This window comes from Aquarana catesbeiana, linkage group LG01 (assembly GCF_042186555.1).
Source record: "Aquarana catesbeiana isolate 2022-GZ linkage group LG01, ASM4218655v1, whole genome shotgun sequence".
In the NCBI taxonomy this organism is placed as follows: Eukaryota; Metazoa; Chordata; class Amphibia; order Anura; family Ranidae; genus Aquarana; species Aquarana catesbeiana.
The window spans coordinates 245,394,636-245,413,880 of NC_133324.1; the positions used below are offsets into that span (position 1 = coordinate 245,394,636).

Here is a 19,245-nt window from a genome sequence, read left to right on the forward strand (position 1 = left end):
GATTCTGTACCTATCGTTAGCATGTTGCAAAGCCTCCTGAACTTGTGGCCAAGTGGAACGAAGACCACGGAGATGCTCCTCTAATGCAGGAATACTCTGCGGAAAAAACGAGTCAGGCAACAATGGAAGGTTGGAAACCATAATTCACCATAAACTGGGACCATCGAGAAGCAGAATTCAAGGCACTGCTTTGAGGAAACTCTGCCCACGGTAATAGGTCTGACCAGTTGTTATGATGGTCAGAAATATAGCAACTTAAGAATTGTTCCAAGGACTGATTGGCTCGTTCTGCGGCCCCATTAGACTGCGGGTGATATGCAGAGGAGAAAGCAAGCTGAATTCCCAACTGTGCACACAAGGCTCGCCAGAACCGGGAGACAAACTGACTACCCCTGTCTGAGACAATCACCTTGGGTAGCCCATGTAAGCGAAAGATCTCCCGAGCAAAAATGGAAGCCAGTTCCTTAGAAGTGGGTAACTTCTTAAGTGGAATACAATGACACATCTTTGAGAACCGGTCAACCACCATAAGGATAACAGTGTTGCCTTGGGAGTTGGGTAACTCCACAATGAAATCCATAGACAGGTGGGTCCAGGGCCTCTCTTTATTGGGTATGGGTTGTAGGAGGCCCACTGGAAGGTGTCATGGAGTCTCACTCTGAGCACACACGGAACTGGCAGCTACGAAGGCAGTTACATCACCCCGTAGACTAGGCCACCAGAATTGTTGGGAAATGGCCCAAACGAGTTGATTCCTCCCAGGGTGGCCAGCAGCCTTGGGAGAATGGTAAGTCTGGAGCACGGCAGTACGGAGACTCTCTGGGACAAAGCAGCGGTCACAAGGTTTCTCAGGAGGAGCATGGATCTGAGCAGCAAGAATTTTGTCACCCAAAGGAGAAGTAAGACTGGTGCGAACCATAGCCAGAATACGATCAGGAGGAATCCCAGGAACCGGAACCGACTCCAACTTGGAAGTGGAGGAAAATTGTCGTGACAAGGCGCCAGCCCTTACATTCTTAGTACCGGACAATGTAATTAAAACTCAACAAGAAAAGAGCCCATCGCGCCCTTCTGGGAGAGAGGCGCTTAGCCTCAGACAAGAATGTGAAATTCTTATGGTCAGTAAGAATGAGAACCGGCACAGTGGTACCTTCAAGGAGATGTCTCCATTCTTTCAGGGCTAAAATGATCGCCAACAGCTCTCTGTCACCATCTCGATCATTTGGGTATCAGGAACCATGAATCAGACTGAGACAGAAGTATAGTTAAATCACACTTGTTTATTAATAATAATAATAATAATAAGGTAAACAGAGTAAGCATAGTCAAAACAAGCCAGAGTTCAGTAACCGGATCGAGTGGTCAGCCAAGCAAATGTCAGAGAGCCAGAGACAAACGTAGTAGTACAGCAAGCAGGATCAGGAGCCAGAAGGAACGTCAGCTGAGCAAGTCTTCAAAAGGAGAAAGTCTCTGTGATGTTGATAAAGGCGAAAGCAGAGATCAAGTGAGCTGGATGACTTTAAGTAGGCAAGACTGACGAGCAGAGTCAACAACAGCTGGGTAACTGTTGAGAAAGATGGGAGCTGGCAATTAGCCGACAGCTGAGCGGCCAGCTCAGAGAAGGAAGAAGGAAGGGCTGAGCCCAGCCCTGACACTGGGCTGGATGGCTTAAGTAAACAGGACTGACGAGCAGGATATCATCAACAGGTGAGTCACTGTGGAGAGATAGGAGCTGACAATTACCGACAGCTGAGTGGCCAGCTCAGAGAAGGAAGGGCTGAGCCCAGCCCTGACAGTACCCCCTCTTCAATGACCCCTCCCCCTCGGAGGACCACCAGGCTTTAGGGGAAAACGTCTATGGAAATCACGGAGGAGGACAGGGGCATGTACGTCTGAAGATGAGAACTAAGAGCGTTCCTCCAGACTGTACCCTTTCCAATGCACCAGGTACTGCATGCGCCCACGGAACCTACGGGAGTCAACAATGGACTGTATTTCATACTTCTCATGGTTCTCAACCTGTACAGGGTGAGGACATGGCACCGAGGTGGTAAAGCAATTGCAGACCAAAGGTTTTAATAAGGAGACATGGAATACATTACTGTACGCGCCCATGGAACCTATGGGAGTTAACAATGCATTGTACCTCATACTCCTTATGGTTCTCAACCTATAGGTTTCAGTAAGGAAACATGAAACACATTTGAGATACGCATATTAGAAGGAAGGTCTAAAGCAATGGTTCTCAACTCCTGTCCTCAGGACCCACCGACAGGCCAGATTTTATGTATTACCTTGGGGAGATGCAGACTAGAATATTGCAATCACTAAGCAGCAAATTATATCACCTGTGATGTATTTCAGTTATCTTGCAAACCTGGCCTGTTAGTGGGTCCTGAGGACAGGAGTTGAGAACCACTGGTCTAAAGCGTAAGCCACTGGGTTAATCCTGTGGAGAATACAGAAAGGCCCAATAAACCGAAGTGCCAACTTCAGAGAGGGAACACAGAGTCGAAGGTTTGCGAGATGACAGCCAGACCCTGTCCCTAACCTGGTAGGAAGGCACAGGCAGGCGTCTGCGGTCAGCATGGAGTCTGTACCTATCATTGGCATGTCGCAAAGCCTCCTGGACTTGTGCTTCTGCCCAAGTGGAACGAAGACCACGGAGATGTTCCTCTAACGCAGGAATGCTCTGCGGAACAAATAAGTCAGGCAACATGGAAGGTTAGAAACCATAGTTCGCCATAAACGGGGACAATCGGGAAGCAGAATTCAAGGCACTATTGTGAGCAAACTCCGCCCAAGGTAAGAGGTCTGGCCAGTTGTTATGATGATCAGAAATATAGCAATGTAGGAACTGCTCCAAGGACTGGTTGGTCCAAGGTATAATGCTGCGAAGGATATGGAAAGGCCCAATAAACCGAAGTGTGAATTTCAAAGAAGGAACACTAAGTCGGAGGTTGCAAGACGACAGCCAGACTCTGTCCCCAACCTGGTAGGAAGGTGCAGGCAGGCGTCTGTGGTCAGCATGGATTCTGTACCTATCGTTAGCATGTTGCAAAGCCTCTTGAACTTGTGGCCAAGTGGAACGAAGACCACGGAGATGCTCCTCTAATGCAGGAATACTGTGCGGAAAAAACGAGTCAGGCAACAATGGAAGGTTGGAAACCATAATTCACCATAAACTGGGACCATCGGGAAGCAGAATTCAAGGCACTGTTTTGAGGAAACTCTGCCCACGGTAATAGGTCTGACCAGTTGTTATGGTCAGAAATATAGCAACTTAAGAATTGTTCCAAGGACTGATTGGCTCGTTCTGCGGCCCCATTAGACTGCGGGTGATATGCAGAGGAGAAAGCAAGCTGAATTCCCAACTGTGCACAAAAGGCTCGCTAGAACTGGGACACAAACTGACTACCCCTGTCTGAGACAATCACCTTGGGTAGCCCATGTAAGCAAAATATCTCCCGAGCAAAAATGGAAGCCAGTTCCTTAGCTGTGGGCAACTTATTAAGTGGAATACAATGAGGCATTTTCAAGAACTGTTCAACCACCATAAGGATAACTGTGTTGCCTTGGGAGTTGGGTAACTCCACAATGAAATCCATAGACAGATGAGTCCAAGACCTCTCTCCATTGGGCATAGGTTGTAAGAGACCCACTGGAAGGTATCGTGGAGTTTTACTCTGAGCAAACATGGAACAGGCAGCTACGAAGACGGCTACATCAGCATGTAGACTAGTCCACCAGAATTGTTGAGAAATGGCCCAAAAGGGTTGATTCTTCCCAGGGTGGCCAGCAGCCTTGGGAGAATGGTAAGTCTGGAGCACGGCAGTACGGAGACTCTAAGGGACAAACCAACGGTCACAAGGTTTCTCAGGAAGAGCATGGATTTGAGCGGCAAGAATTTTGTCACCCAAAGGGGAAGTGAGACTGGTGCGAACCATAGCCAAAATACGTCAGGAGGAATCACAGGAAACGGAACCGACTCCATCTTGGAAGTGGAGGAAAATTGTCACGACAAAGCGTCAGCCCTTACATTCTTAGTACCGGGTAAGAATGAGACAATGTCATTGAAACTTGACAAGAAAATAACCCATCGCGCCCCCTTCTGGGAGAGAGGCGTTTAGCCTCAGACATGAATGTGAGATTATTATGGTCAGTAAGAATGAGAACCGGCACAGTGGTACCTTCAAGGAGATGCCTACATTCCTGAAGAGCTAAAATGATCGCTAACAACTCTCTGTCCCCAATCTCATACTTGCACTCCGCAGGTGACAATTTCTTGGAAAAGTAGCCACACAGATGCATAGCGCTCTCAGAGGTAGGACGTTGAGACAGAAGGGCGCCAACTCCAGTCTCCGAAGCATTAACCTCAAGGATAAAGGGTAACGTAGGATCAGGACGTGCCAACACAGGAGCAGAAACAAAGGCAGCCTTGAGACTCTTAAAGGCCTTAATGGAGTCCGGAGAACAACTCTGTGGGTTACCGTCCTTTCTGGTCATATCAGTCAGGGGTTTGACCAGGGACGAGAAGTTAAGAATAAACCTCCGATAATAATTGGCAAAGCCAAGAAAACGTTGCAGAGGACGTATACCTACAGGTCGTGGCCACTGTAGGACTGCTGAAAGTTTTTCTGGGTCCATCGAAAAACCAGCAGTGGAAATTACATAACCCAGGAATTTAACCTGTTCACGATGGAACTCTCACTTCTCCAACTTACAATAGAGATTGTTTTCTCTCAGCTTCCGAAGCACACGACAGACATCTGTGGGGACTTGGAAAATATGAGGATATCGTTGAGATAAACCACCACACATCGCTGCAACAAATCTCGGAGGACATCATTGGTAAATCCCTGGAAAACTGCCAGAGCGTCGCAAAGGCCAAATGGCATCATGAGGTACTCATAATGGCCTGTTCTGCTATTAAATGCAGTTTTCCATTCGTCGCCCTCCTTAATCCTCACGAGATTGTATGCCCCTCTCAAATCAAGCTTTGTGAAAACCGTTGCCCCTTGAGGCGGTCAAATAATTCCGTAATCAATGGAATTGGATAAGCATTCTTAATCCTGAGACGATTGAGACCCCTATAATCAATACAAGGTCTCAGTTCACCACTCTTCTTCTACCCAAAGAAGAAACCAGCAACGTCAGGAGACGAGGATTTGCAGATAAAACCTCGAACGTGCTTCTGCAACATACTCCTCCATGGCCCTATCCTCCGAGACCGACAAAGGGTAAACCCGGCCACGAGGGGGTATGGCACCAGACTGAAGGTCAATTGCACAATCATACGCCTGGTGTGGAGGCAAACTACCGGCTTGACCTTTGTCAAAGACATTGCTAAAATTGCGGTACTCTGGCAGGGAGGAGAGTGAAGAGGTGCACACGACCTTAGCCACCTTCTGAAAGCATGTCTTACTGCATTGTGGAGACCAGGAGAGAATCCAGCACAAAGCCAATCAAAAGAGTGGTTGTGCCTCTGTAACCAAGGATAATCATTAACCAGTGGAAATTTAGGTGAGAAAATAACTTGGAATTATCTCATGGTGAAGAGCCCCCATGGCGATGGACAACAGAGCAGTCTCATGAGTCACATGGGCAGGCTGTAGAGGTCTCCTGTCAAGAGCCTCAATGGCAAGTGGAGTGGCACGCAGCTGCAGCGGGATCGAGTGCTTCGATACCAAGGCAGCATCAATGAACAGGCCTGCAGCCTCAGAGTCGATTAGAGCCTGTATCTCGACGGATGACTCAGCCCAAGAAAGGGTAACCGGAACCAGGGGCTTATCCTTCTGTAAAACTGGGGACGAAACAACGCCACCTAAGGTCTGTCCGTGACAGGACCTCAAGGTTTGGGAGTTCCCTGGACGGGTAGGACAAGACTTCAAAAAGTGACCTGCCTGGCCACAATAAAGGCACAATCTCTCCCTCCTCCTAAGAGAGAGACGCGTGAAGCCCAAGTGCATATGTTCACCTTCACTGACCGACTCGGTACCAGGACGTGTGGGAGGTGAGGGAGGCAAGGATGGGATTGCAAAGCTCGGAGACAAATGTACAGGAGTCTTCCGCAAGCTCTCCTTTAAAAGAGTCTTTCTCTGAGTCTGGAGTCAATAAAGATTGCAAATGTGATCAACTTCTCCAGCTCAGTGGGTATATCTCAGGCTGCTATCTCATCTTTGATGGTAACCGGGAGACCATGAGAAAAAGCAGCCACGAGGGCCTCATTGTTCCAAGCAACCTCTGCTGCCAGAGTATGGAATTCAGTGGCGTAATTGGCAATAGTTCTTGTACTCTGTTTGATGGCCATGAGGCACTTGGCAGCAGAAGCGGAGTGTGTGCGGGAACGTCAAATACCCTTTTAAAGAAGCCACAAACTCTGGGTAACTCAGGACAATGGGTTTTTGCATCTTCCATAGAGGGTTTGCCCAGGCCAAGGCTCTCTCAGAAAGCAAAGATATCACGAAACCTACTTTGCTTCTGTCCGTGGGAAACGCCTGGGGCAGCATCTCAAAGTGTATCTCAACCTGGTTGAAAAACCCTCTGCATTAGACTGGATTGCCCCAAATCGCTGGGGAAGCGGAGCGGAACCAGACATACTTTTTATAGAGGTAATACTCGAGGTGGGTGCCTGCACAGAGACTGGAGCAGCAGCAGGGATGGCTTGCAATGCAGGTTGTACCGGAGCAGCCACAGTGGGAGATTCCAGGTGAGCCGTGCGACTCAGGAGCGTCTGTAAAGCCATGGCAAACAGATCCATCTGGTGATCCTGCTCATCCAGTCTGGAAAAAATATTACCAAAAAGTGGATTGACTGCATCTTCTGAATTCATGGCCTTCGCCTACTGTCAGAAACCATGAATCAGACCAAGACAGAAGTACAGTTAAATCACACTTTTTTTTTTTTTATAAAGAAATCGTCAAAAACCGTCTATTGTGGTTTTTACTTTTTGACACTTTTTTTGTGAATGGGTAGGAGTACAATGCCCCCTATCCATTCACATACGGGGAGAGGGCTGGGATCTTGTTAAAGGGGGGCTTCCAGATTCCGATAAGCCCCCCACCTACAGATCCCACAACCACTGTGCCAGGGTTGGGGGGACGAGGACCCCTTTTTCTGGCCAGTCTTCTTGCCCTGATAAGGGTCTGGTATGGATTTTGGGGGGACCCCATGCCAATTTTTTTTACATTTTGGAGTGAAGTTTCCCTTAAAATCTATGCCAGACCCAAAGGGACTGGTATGGTTTTTGGGGGGACCCCATGCCTTTTTTTCTTAATTCTGTCATAGGGTTCCCCTTAACCACTTCGATATACTGTATTATATCCTCTGCACTGACTACACTGTATATATAAAGTATATACTAGACTGCCTGCACTGTATATATAGTCTACACTGCATGTACTGTGTGTGTGTGTGTGTGTATGTGTATGTGTGTGTGTGTGTGTATATATATATATATGTATATATATATATATATATATATATATATATATATATATATATATATATATATATATATATATATATATATATATATATATATAAAATCAGGGTTGCACCGATACTGAGTATTTGCCCGAGTACTTGTACTCGGGCAAATGCTTGCGATGCCTGACCTGATGCTTTTTGTATGAAGAGGCGGCTCCCGGAAGTCAGTGGGTGGAGCGGAGAGCGAGTCCTGGGCTGGCAGCAGCGAAAGGTAATCTGGCTGGGGGCAGGGGTGTGGGTCGCACTCGCAGCCGTCAGAATTGGTGACCCGGGCCGTCACATACGTTAACGGAAGTGACAGCCCCGGTTTCCGTCGGAGATTGAACAGCGCGACAGCACTCGGCCTCAGTAAGCCAGCAGTCACAAGGCGGCAGCTGACATCTTGTTACACCCAGCCCATATAGTTCACTATATGGGCTGGGTGTAACAAGATGTCCGTTGCTGCCTTCTAACTGCTGGCTTTCTGAGGCCGAGCGCAGGGTGTACCAAGATGGGTGTCGCAGCATTTATATACTCGAGAAAGTTTGAACTTTGACTGTTATTGATTGTCTCTCTCATCATTTCATTGCCACTGCCTGCCCATAAGTTGCACCTATCATTGCCCATAAGTGCCACCTATCAGTGCCCATAAATGCCACCTATCAGGGCCCATAAATGCCACCGATCAGAGCCAGCATATCAGTGCCCATCAGTCAGTGCCAGCCATCAGTGCTGCAAATCAATGCCCATCAGTCAGTGCCACCTATCAGTGCTGCATATCAGTGCCACCTATGAGAGCCAATCAGTGCTACTGTCAAATGACATTAAAAAAAGTATCGGTAATCTGTATCGGTGAGTACTTGAAAAAAAGTATCGGTACTTGTACTTGATCTTAAAAAAGTGGTATCGGTACAACCCTAATATATATTAGGTTTGCACCAATACCACTTTTATTTATATTGGTGCGACCCCGTGTCACAGGTGTATATGAGCAGTGTATGCCTGATTTTGACAGGAATACTAATTGCACACCCGTGGGCTGGGTTCATAAACATCCCAGGAATAGAGGTCAGTGCTCAGACTTGGAGACAGCTCCGCCCGGCAGACAGTAAGTCTGGCTTAGGAGGTCGGGAGGGTCCCAGTAGGAGATGGCTCCAGGAGAAAGAAACAGGAGGTCTCGGAATCTAAGACTGCAGGTGGCAGCCTGTGTGTGCACGTCTGTAGCAGGCAGATGTGGCCCGCAATCAAAACAGCATGAAGCTGACATTGAGTAAGCCAGGAGGCTATAGTTTGTTTGTATGATGGTGGAACCCCCCTGCGAGGGAAGAGTACTGTTTGTTTGAACTTTTTCGTTACCTTTCAATAAAAGTGGGCTGCCATGCCCTAAAAACGCAGTCTGGAGTGGCACGTTTCTGGAAAACTGCATGCACCACTTGAACCTAATCACCCCGGATTGTAAATATATATATATATATATATATATATATATATATATATATATATATATATATATATATATATATATATATATATATATATATATATATATATATATATATATATATATATATTAAACTGCCTGCATGCCACTAACTAACCTGCCTAATCTAGTTCAAGTTCTCCTCTCCAAGTTATTATCACACTATACATGGCCGCCGTGTAAGCAGCCATATATAGTGTGGGATGTGGACTTAGCCCCCTGAGCCAATAATGGCTCTCACAGCAGATCACGCTGTGATTAGCCAAAGCCTGCAGGTCAGGTGCATGCTTTGGCCAATCAGCAGCCGTCAATGCACTGCAATCTCGCAGTGCATTATGGGGCGCTCTGCGGCTCTCGAATTTGCCACGAACGCCTCATATGTTTGGTTTGTTTGTGAACAAATGGACATCGGGACCATCCCTATTCTCCAGTGTGAACCCAGCCTGAATTTTAGATTCTTTGAGAAGTAAAAGGAGTTTGATTAGTTGTGACTGTTCCCCACTATGATTTATCTTTAAAGCTGGAAGAAGAGAAAAGTGAATGCACCTACAGACAATTCTGTTGACTGGACTTTCTGACTGCCAGCTTCTTGTGTAAAAAAGGGTTTCCCCACTGTCTGCATATCTTGTGGTTAGTGGGTTTTGCTATAAAACAGTAAGACCCACTAGCCAGAATGTCATGGTAAATATCTCAAGCAGTTAGAAGTTATTAATGTGCTTACTCAAATTATGCTTTTTTGCATAGTTCCAAATGCAGCAATGGCTCACACAGGCTTTATTGAATCCCGATACTTGCAACCTGACTGTATTTAATTTCTGTTTAGCTAAGTAAACCCTTTTTGCTTTTGTAATAATGATATGTTTTACTGTTTCTTATATATACAACTGTATGCCTAAAATATCATATAAAGCATATCTTTATAAGCTTGGCAAGTAGACAGTGCCATGTAACATTGATATTAATTATAAGAACTCTGCAGAAAAGCAAATGCCTTACTCGACAGTGCTTGTGCCTGAGCATTCAGTCGCCAGACCCAAACACTGTCACATGTGGAAGAACAATGACATCATGCACCAGGGTACGCTTCAACACAGTGCAACATCAGAACTTACCCAGGATAGAATTCTGAAGCAGGAAATGGGTAATGGAATGTAGATAAATGAGTAAACCTACCAGGCAGGGTGGCCTATCAACAGACACTGTCTCTTCGCCATGAATGGGCAAAGTGGCATTGTTTGTTTTAACTACCTTATTTATCGGCGTATAACACGCGCCGGCGTATAACATGCACCCCAAGTTTAGGCGGGAATTTTAAGGAAAAAAATGTTTTAAGGAAAAAAACTTACATTTAAATGCCCATCAATGCAGCCTTGTACAGCGTCCATCTGCATTCTTGTCCAGTGTCATTTGCAGCCTTGGTGTCATTTGCAGCCTTGGTGTCATTTGCAGCCTTGCAGTCATTTGCAGCCTTGCAGTCAGCAGCTTTGGTTTCATTTGCAGCCTTGCAGTCAGCAGACTTGGTGTCATTTGCAGCCTTATCAGTGTCCATTTGCAGCCTTGCAGCTTTGCCAGTGCCGATCTGCAGCTTTGTCTGTGTCCTTTTGCAGCCTTGCTCAGGCTGCAGTTAAACTGCAGTGACATGTCAGTGTCACTGCAGTTTGAAAATGTCGCCGCTGGCGCCGAAATACACAGAGCCGGTCCTCGGCTCTTCTCGGCGGCTCTCATTTACTTTCATGCCACTTTCGGCTCCACTCGTAGTCCCGCCCGGGATGGGCGTGACTGAACGGAGCTAGCCGAACCTAGCCAAGTACACTCAGCTAGGTTCAGGCGGCGCTCGAGTGAAGCCGAGAAGAGCCGAGGACCGGCTCTGTGTATTTCGGTGCCGGCGGCGCCATTTTCAAATCGCGGTCGGCGGTTGCTCCGCTAAAACAGCGGGGGATCGCAGGGGATCGGCGTATAACACGCACCCACGATTTTCCCCTGATTTTAAGGGGAAAAAAGTGCGTGTTATACGCCGATAAATACGGTAATCAAATGTGAATTCTTATAGCAGAATTTTGCTCTGCTAGGACATGTGTTTGTGTTATGACTGCCTGCTTTCACTGCTCTGTTTTTATCTGATAGGTATCAATGGTGAGTCAAGAGCCTGTGCTGTTTGCCCGTTCCATTGAGAGTAATATTTCTTATGGACTGAGCTCTGTGCCCCTAGAGATTGTTATTGGTGCATCCAAAAGAGCCAGTGCACATGGATTTATTACGGAGCTTCAGGATGGATATGACACAGGTATTGTAAATTTCCTTACATAGAAAATCACTCAGAAATAGAGATGGAAAGGCCTGAAAAAAACAGGAAAAATTGGGGGAAATTTTTTTTTTCCAAAGCCGTTTTAATTTTTTTTTTCGGAAAAATTTAAAGAAAAAGTGTGGAATACTGTATGTTCTTTTACAGTGATACATAATATATCTATATATATATCTATGGCAGTATGTAAAGTCTTAAATTATTGGAAGTTCTCTCAGATGAAGACACGCAAATCCTGGAATACAATTCAGGTAACACTGTACTTCTCAATGCAGTTCTCAAACAAGAGAAATATGCATTTTTGCACTGCAGGGGAAAGGCTTCAGCTTGTGGGCTCAATCTTGTACCTCCTACAGTGTTGAGTGGGTGATTGTTGGGATACAGTAGATGAGTTTCTGTCCTCTCAGGCCTTAATTGACAGATAAGAGGGTAAATTGTCTGACAAATTAGTTTCTTTATAACCTTTAAATGATTCCTAATAATGTTCCCATCATCACAGCATAATATTTGCCTATAGTTTGGTCAGTCAGTTGTTTTTTATTTTCCTCTTCTCATGGAAATGGTGAGACCAACATCACATTTGGAAACATTTTTATAGTGCAATTTCTGCTGAGAGCAAAACTGTAATTTGAAAATATTGTGAGAAGAAATATTGTTTTCCAAATGCTACAAGAATGACAAAACACACCCTTGCATGCCAGAGGTGCCTTAAACACATTAAAAATACGTTATGGTATGAAATGATGAGGACCATAATGAAAGTGCAATAGTAGCTTTTTCCTCCAGAGTTCTCAATCTAGGCAAGTTTAGTTTATATATGGAATAAGCAGCACTTTTATTTCAGCATGCTACTTTTATATACACAGCATTTCATGTTCCAAGTGTAACAAAATTACTTTAAATTTGTAAAGCTACTCCACACTGATTTTTTTTTTTTTCAATTTTTCAGAACATTTCCATTTTTTCTGGAAAAAAAACAGGGAAAAAAGTTTTCCGGAAATTTTCCATACACTTGATTAAAGTCTGAATAAGAATTGATAACAGACAATAGTCTTTAGCTCCATTGGCTTGATCTAGCATATAATTTAGCTTGCTTTGAGTGCACAGTGTAAAATTGCGTTATATTATGTGGTTGGGGACATGGCTGCCATGATGTTGAACAACAGGGGGTACTTACCGAACAATGGGGATTATGCATTTTGAAAACCGTTGGTTAATGTTGGTGTGTCTTCTTTCCTTTCATAAGAAACTGGAGAAAAGGGTGCACAGCTTTCTGGAGGTCAGAAGCAGAGGGTGGCTATTGCCAGATCCTTAATCCGAAATCCCAGAGTTCTGATACTGGATGAAGCCACCAGTGCTCTTGATGCAGAGAGTGAGCATGCAGTAAGTTGCAAGTTTGTTTTAATGCTTAATTGGTCCCTTTTCCTAGGATTATTATGCAAAAATTATAGATGCAATAACTAAAGCCAAAGGCCATACATACAGCAAGTAAAATAAGTATTGAACACGTCACCATTTTTCTAGGTAAATACATTTTTAAAGGTACTATCGACATTAAATTTTCACCACATGTTGGTAACAACCCATGCAATCCATACATACAAAGAAACCAAATCAAATATGGTCAGAAATTAAGTTATGTGTAATATAATGGAATGACACAGGGAAAAAGTATTGAACACATGAAGAAAGGGAGGTGCAAAAAAATAATAAACGCCAAGACACCAGCTGAAATCTATCAGGCTCCAGGTCGCGGCCCCCGGGGTCTCACAGCTCACGCTCACAGTAGACTACAAGAGAAGAGGAAGGAGGCAGCAGGCTGGAACAACAAGGAAAGTAAGGGACAAGCCAAGGTCGGGGCCACAAGCAGACAAGGACAACAGAGTTCACGCCAAGGTTCAGGGTCACAGGCAAACAGGGATGGTTGGGGACACGCCATAGGTCAGGGTCACGAGCAGACAGGAATAGTTAAGAACAGGCCAAAGTCGGTAACTGGAATCAGACGTAGGAAACACAGCAAGTACACACGAAAGCTAACACACAATGGTTGATCAGCACTGCTGGCTTGCAGTGCACAGGTTAATATAGGGTTCCCTGATAGGAGCTGGGGTGGAGCCATGCTAGAGGAGAGTTTACAAAAGCAGTCAGGTGAGGGTCAGCTGGTCTCTAGAGATGAACACATGGAGACAGGTAAGCTGACAAACAAACTCTATTGCATAACCATGACAACTGATGGCCTATCAAAAAGGTGTCTCATTACAAAGGTGTCACACAAGAAACATCTCACGATGGATAAAAGCAAAAGACCTTCAAAACCTTATTGTTGCAAAATCTACTGATGGCAGTGGTTACAGAAAGATTTCTAAACTTCTGATGGCATTGGTTACCGGAGGATTTCTAAAATTCTGAATGTTCCAGTGAGCACTGTTGGAGGCCATAATCTGGAAGTGGAAAGAAGATAATTTCACCATAAACCAGCCACGACCAGGTGCTCCTTGCAAGATTTTGACAGAGGAGTGAAAAGAATTATCAGGAGTTTTCCAAGAGCCAAGGACCTTTTGTGGAGAACTTCAGAAAGACCTGGATTTTGCAGGTACAATTGTTTCAAAGAAAACAAAAAGTAATGCACTCAACCACTATGGCCTGTATGCACGCTCACCACGCAAGACTCCATTGCTGAAGAAAAAGCATGTTGAAGCTCGTTTGTAAAATACTGGGAGAATATAGTCTGGTCAGATAAGACCAAAACTGAATTCTTTGGATGCCATAATTCACACCATGTTTGGAGGTCAAATGGAACTGCACATCACCCCAAAAACACCATACCAACAGTGAAGTTTGGAGGTGGGAACATCATGATGTGGGGCTGTTTTTCAGCATACGGTACTGGCAAACTTCATATCTTTGAAGGAAGGATGATTGGAAAAATGTACCAAGACATTCTTGATAAAAATCTGCTGCCATCTACCAGGATGATGAAGATGAAATGAGGGTGGACATTTCAGCAAGACAATAATCCCAAACACAAAGCCAAGGACTTGGCTAAAACTTGGCAAAACTAAAGATCAGAGTTCAAGGGAAGAGGCCCACGGAACCTTCAAGATTTGAAGACTATGGGTGTTACTCACCAAAGGAAAATCGCTTTGCACTGCAAGTGCACTTGAAAGTGCACTTGGAAGTAAAGTCGCTATAGATCCGAGGGGGACATGCAAGGAAAATAAAAAACAGCATTTTAGCTTGTACGTGATTGGATGATAAAATCAGCAGAGCTTCCACTCATTTCAGATCTACCCCTTAGATTTAGAGCGACTGCACTTCCAAGTGTACTTTAAGTGCACTTTCAAGTGCACTTGCAGTGCAAAGTGGATTTGCCTTTTGTAAATAACCCCCTGTGTGAAAGAATGGGCCAAAATCCCACCTGAGCAACGCATGCGACTAGTTTCTCCATACAGGAAGCGTATTGAAGCTGTCATTACCAACAAAGGATTTTGTACAAAGTATTAAATCAATTTCAGCTAGCGTGTTCAATACTTTTTCCCTGTGTCATTCCATTTTATTACACATAACTTAATTTCTGAACTTCTATGTTTTGGTTTCTTAGTATGTATTGATTGCTGGGGTTGTTACCGACATCTGGTGAAAATTGAATGTCAATAGCACCTTTAGAAATATATTTACCTAGAAAAATGGTGACATGTTCAAAACCTGTTTTAAATGCTGTATATAACCATGTTATCTGATATTAATTTCTTTGATTGTGATGTCTTTTTTTAATGAATACTACTTAAATTACCAGTGAGTTGTAAAGGAAATGACAATACAAGTAAAAAAAAAAACATATACTATAGAGCCAAAAGCTATAATTCTATAGCGCTAAGAGCTATAGAAGACTAGCAGTTACAATGGGACACAAGAGCAGCATCTTCATCTTCATTTGCACCATATGCACCTAGATAGATAGATAGATAGATAGATAGATAGATAGATAGATAGATAGATAGATAGATAGATAGATAGATAGATAGATAGATAGATAGATAGATAGATAGATAGAAAGTTTGGGGGTTCCAAGTAATTTTCTAGCAAAAAAACAAAAAAAATTGCTGACTTTTATATGTATGTGAGAAATGTCAGAATTTGCCTGGGTGTCAAGTGGTTAACATGTTCATATTTTAACTGTGATTTCTGAAGACTTTTAGTCCCAGCATTGCTAATACTGAATAAACATGAGTAGTGGTGCTTTGGTGGCGTTTCACACATGCGAATGACAAATAAAAGAAAAACTGTTGATGATTCACTCTTCACAGATCCAGCAAGCAATGAATAATGATCTGCAGGGTCGTACAGTGCTAATTATAGCACACAGACTGAGCACTGTGGAGAAAGCACACAATATCATTGTTTTAGACAAAGGCACAGTGGTTCAGCAAGGGAGTCACAAAGAGCTGATGGAGGAAGGCGGACTTTATTCCCAGCTCGTTCAACGCCAAGTCTCTGGCCTTGGATCAGAGGAAAAAGATCACATGAGGCCAACACGTCACCAAGAAGAGAGCACAGAAAAATGATGCTGATACAGATCTGGGACTACAGTACTTGAAGGCTTACCTCAACGTTAAAAATAAAATAGGTCTGTGCATGGAGATACAAATACCTCAATGTGATCGAAATTATGTCAACACCAGGCATCTGTAAAGATATACAACTCGTCTTTATTTTAGTAGCTGTGCATTGCAATATACCACAAGATTAAAAAATATAATGTGTTTTACATGTTTTACTACAAGATCATAAACAGCAACAGAAGGCTGCTAAAGTGCATCATAGTTACATCATATTCAGATCATTGACCTTTTCACGAGTTATTTAATCTCCCAATCAGTGCTGCTGGCTGTATGCTATGCAGGCTTTTTTTTAATCCTTTATTTTCATTCAAGGGGGAAGAGGAAGGAGAGGTGGGGTGTTAGGGGACTGGAAGGATAGTGGAACCATTATGGGCTGGATGGGCCATCAAGGCTTGATATTCTGAAGTGCAAGTAAGGTTAATCCAACAGAACCAGTTTTTATAAAATTGTTCCTCTGTGTTTGAGGAGGCTAAAACATCCTCCATGCTTTTGATCTCATTCACTTTACTGAGCCAAACACTGACTGGAGGGGGAGTAGTCAGTTTCCAATATAGGAGGAACATTCAAAAGATATATCAAGAGCGAATGTTTATATCAATTTTCCAATAGGGGTGCTAGGTGGAGGAGTAAAGCCATGGGGTCCTCGGTAGATATCTGTCAGTTTCAATGAGATTTTCCTCACCTGGTTTCAAAAGTTCTATAGGAGCGGGCAACTCCAGAATACATGTAAAATAGACCCCGCTTGTTGTTGGCATCATCAGCAAAAAATTTATTTGTATCATTAGCATTTGTGCTGGATTCATGTGGTTTTCTTTACCATGTAGACATAATGATGGCTGTGTGGTTAGGCTGAGTTTGAGTTGCACTAAAGACACTTCTGCATGGAGTTTGTATTCTTTTGTAGATCTGATTGGGTTTCCCCAGGTGGCCTGGTTCCTCCCATAATCCAAACACAGGTTAATTGGCATCCATACAAAATGGCCATTATGTGTCTGTGTACTATAAAGACTGACAGGAATGCTTCAATGTTCTCTGTAAAGTGCTTTGGAAAAAAACTAGTAAATAACAGATCCTCCAGAATAATAGCTTTAGTCTCGTGGCAATGTCTGGCAATAAGCAAACAAGGCCTTGTCACTTTACATTTGTTTTATAAAATATATCTGTATTTTTATAGCCCTTGGGAAAATAAATGCACACATTATCACAACTTACTGTAGATATGTTTAAGGTTGTATTATTTAGTTGTCTTAATAGAACCAAGCAGCAAAGTACTGTATTAAAGCTGAAGTATAAATATAATGGACTACACTATCACCAATGAACGACCTGTAAAATGCTTCGTTGTGATTATTAATAGTTATGTGACTAGAGTCGCACATAAGCCGAAGCACCCCAAAGACCCGACAGCCATTCATAGACTAGGGAATGAATTGATGGCTTTGTGCCTGAAGGCCTCTATGCAAATTGATAATGGTACTGGAATAATGTAAAAAGAAGCTGCTACAGATAGAGAATACAAGATACTGAAGCACGTTAGTAACGGTGGTGCTAGGCAACATGCTGTATTTAACTAAGACTAAATTCACGCTTCTTCGTTTCTGTGTGTTACATTAAAACATGTGGAATCATGCATTAATGTGCATTGTGTTAAAGCAGACAATCTTGAATGGGCTGCCAACACACAAGAAAGCACCATAAAATGGACATACAGCTTTTATTTCAGTGCAGCACACCACAAGGCACACAAACGTGTTACTGTGTATCGTGGTGTGCTGTAGCCTATGTGCGCCAGAACTGCATTACCTTAGTCTGCTGGGGTGTCTTTGACCATGAATGGCACTGCAAAAAGCTAAAGCATGTACTGTGCTTTGCAATAACACATGCACTAATTCATCGCACCTTATCGCAAAGGTGTGTTTCAGCCCTTATTGTTTTTTGTAATGTTGCTACATGGCATATTTGCTTTTTTTTAATTGCCTTTTATCAACAATGTAAATGAAATGCCTTCCCTTTGGATTGATTTGCTTTAAGTGTCAAAAAAAAGAAGATGTATGCTAACTCTGGAGTAGCATCTTACTGTATGAGCTGGAAATGGTACAATATTATATTATTTATGACTGAAAAGTCATTTAAGAATGTAGACTTTTGTAGTGAAAAGATGCAAATAAATTTTAGTTTAAAAAAATAAAATAAAATATTGTGTTGTCTTCTGCTTATTTCCATGATTCAGCTTAACACAATTTGGCTAATTCAGTAAGGCCATCTGAAGAATTCTAACCATAACAATGTTTTTTATTCAGCAGTAGAAGGCAGGGGGCTGATATATGACATCACACACACTGAACAGCTAGAGCGCAGAGCCCAGTAAAACCTGAACCCTGAGTGAAAGGAATGGACACACCACCCTCTACATAGCATCATAGGGAAACATACACAGCTTGGGCTTTGGGCTGTCAATCAGCTGCTGTGTGCCGGGGGAGGGGGTGAGCGTGTTAAATATACCATTACATTTGATTTATTATATCTGTTAGATAACTGCAAACAAAAAAAAGAGTTGATTCTGCCAAAAATCCAGTGTGCTCCTAATTTCCTGTGTACACTATGACAGTACTGTCCAGTACCCAGCTTGGTTAGCCTCCATCAAGATATAGCTTCCTACAGTCTGGAACCAGGAACCAGGTATTATAGCTGAATATTGCACCCAAGGTGCTAGCCAACACTAGCTTAGTTGCAAACTGAAGCTCTTTATTGTAAATTCACACAGAATATATACCATGCAAGAGCAGATTAGAATTTGATCACATTATCCGAAGCAAGTAGCACATCTAAGGAACAGCCAACATAAACTATATGCTAATCCACATATAGCAACTAATAGCTGATAGTGATCTAATTAATATGAAATAATTAACAACTAGCCACCCAGACAGTCAGGCGCCTACAACCCTGGATAAACAAAGTACATTACACACATAAAATTCCACAATGGTTCAATAACAAGGTAAAGTGGACACAAAATTAATCACATATCCAAGAGATAAGCAGACAGACAGAAACAATAGGTGACTCAATTAACAATGGGAATTCACACCTAGGAGGCAAACAATGGGGAAAGACACGCATAACACCTTAAACAGATTATAGCAGGAGACCCCAGTGTCAGGTTGGTTTGAGCTGATTATATTAAATCACAGACCAAAAGTAGTCATTGCTCGTTTGGGCATAGAGGCCCCAAATATGTATCTGGGTCCTCCAGTTCCCAGAGTCTGTATGTTTTGGGGGAGACATGGACTTGAATCCAAAGCAAGAGCTTTTCCAAGGGTCACCCAGGCACACACCTGCCAAGAAAAGAGCCCCCTCAAAAGCCAGGGCCC

At 43.5% G+C, this 19,245-nt stretch overlaps 1 protein-coding gene across 1 annotated transcript in view; it reads left to right on the forward strand.

Moving 5' to 3' along the window:
* ABCB9 (ATP binding cassette subfamily B member 9) overlaps positions 1-18,029 on the forward strand; it is a 109,629-nt gene extending 91,600 nt beyond the window's left edge. Inside the window, exons 10-12 of the mRNA XM_073627445.1 lie at positions 11,072-11,231; positions 12,496-12,632; positions 15,557-18,029. Of these exons, the coding sequence (XP_073483546.1) occupies positions 11,072-11,231; positions 12,496-12,632; positions 15,557-15,814 (555 nt within the window). The 3' untranslated portion in view covers positions 15,815-18,029. The remainder of the gene's footprint in view (positions 1-11,071; positions 11,232-12,495; positions 12,633-15,556) is intronic.
* The last annotated feature ends 1,216 nt before the right edge of the window (positions 18,030-19,245 follow it).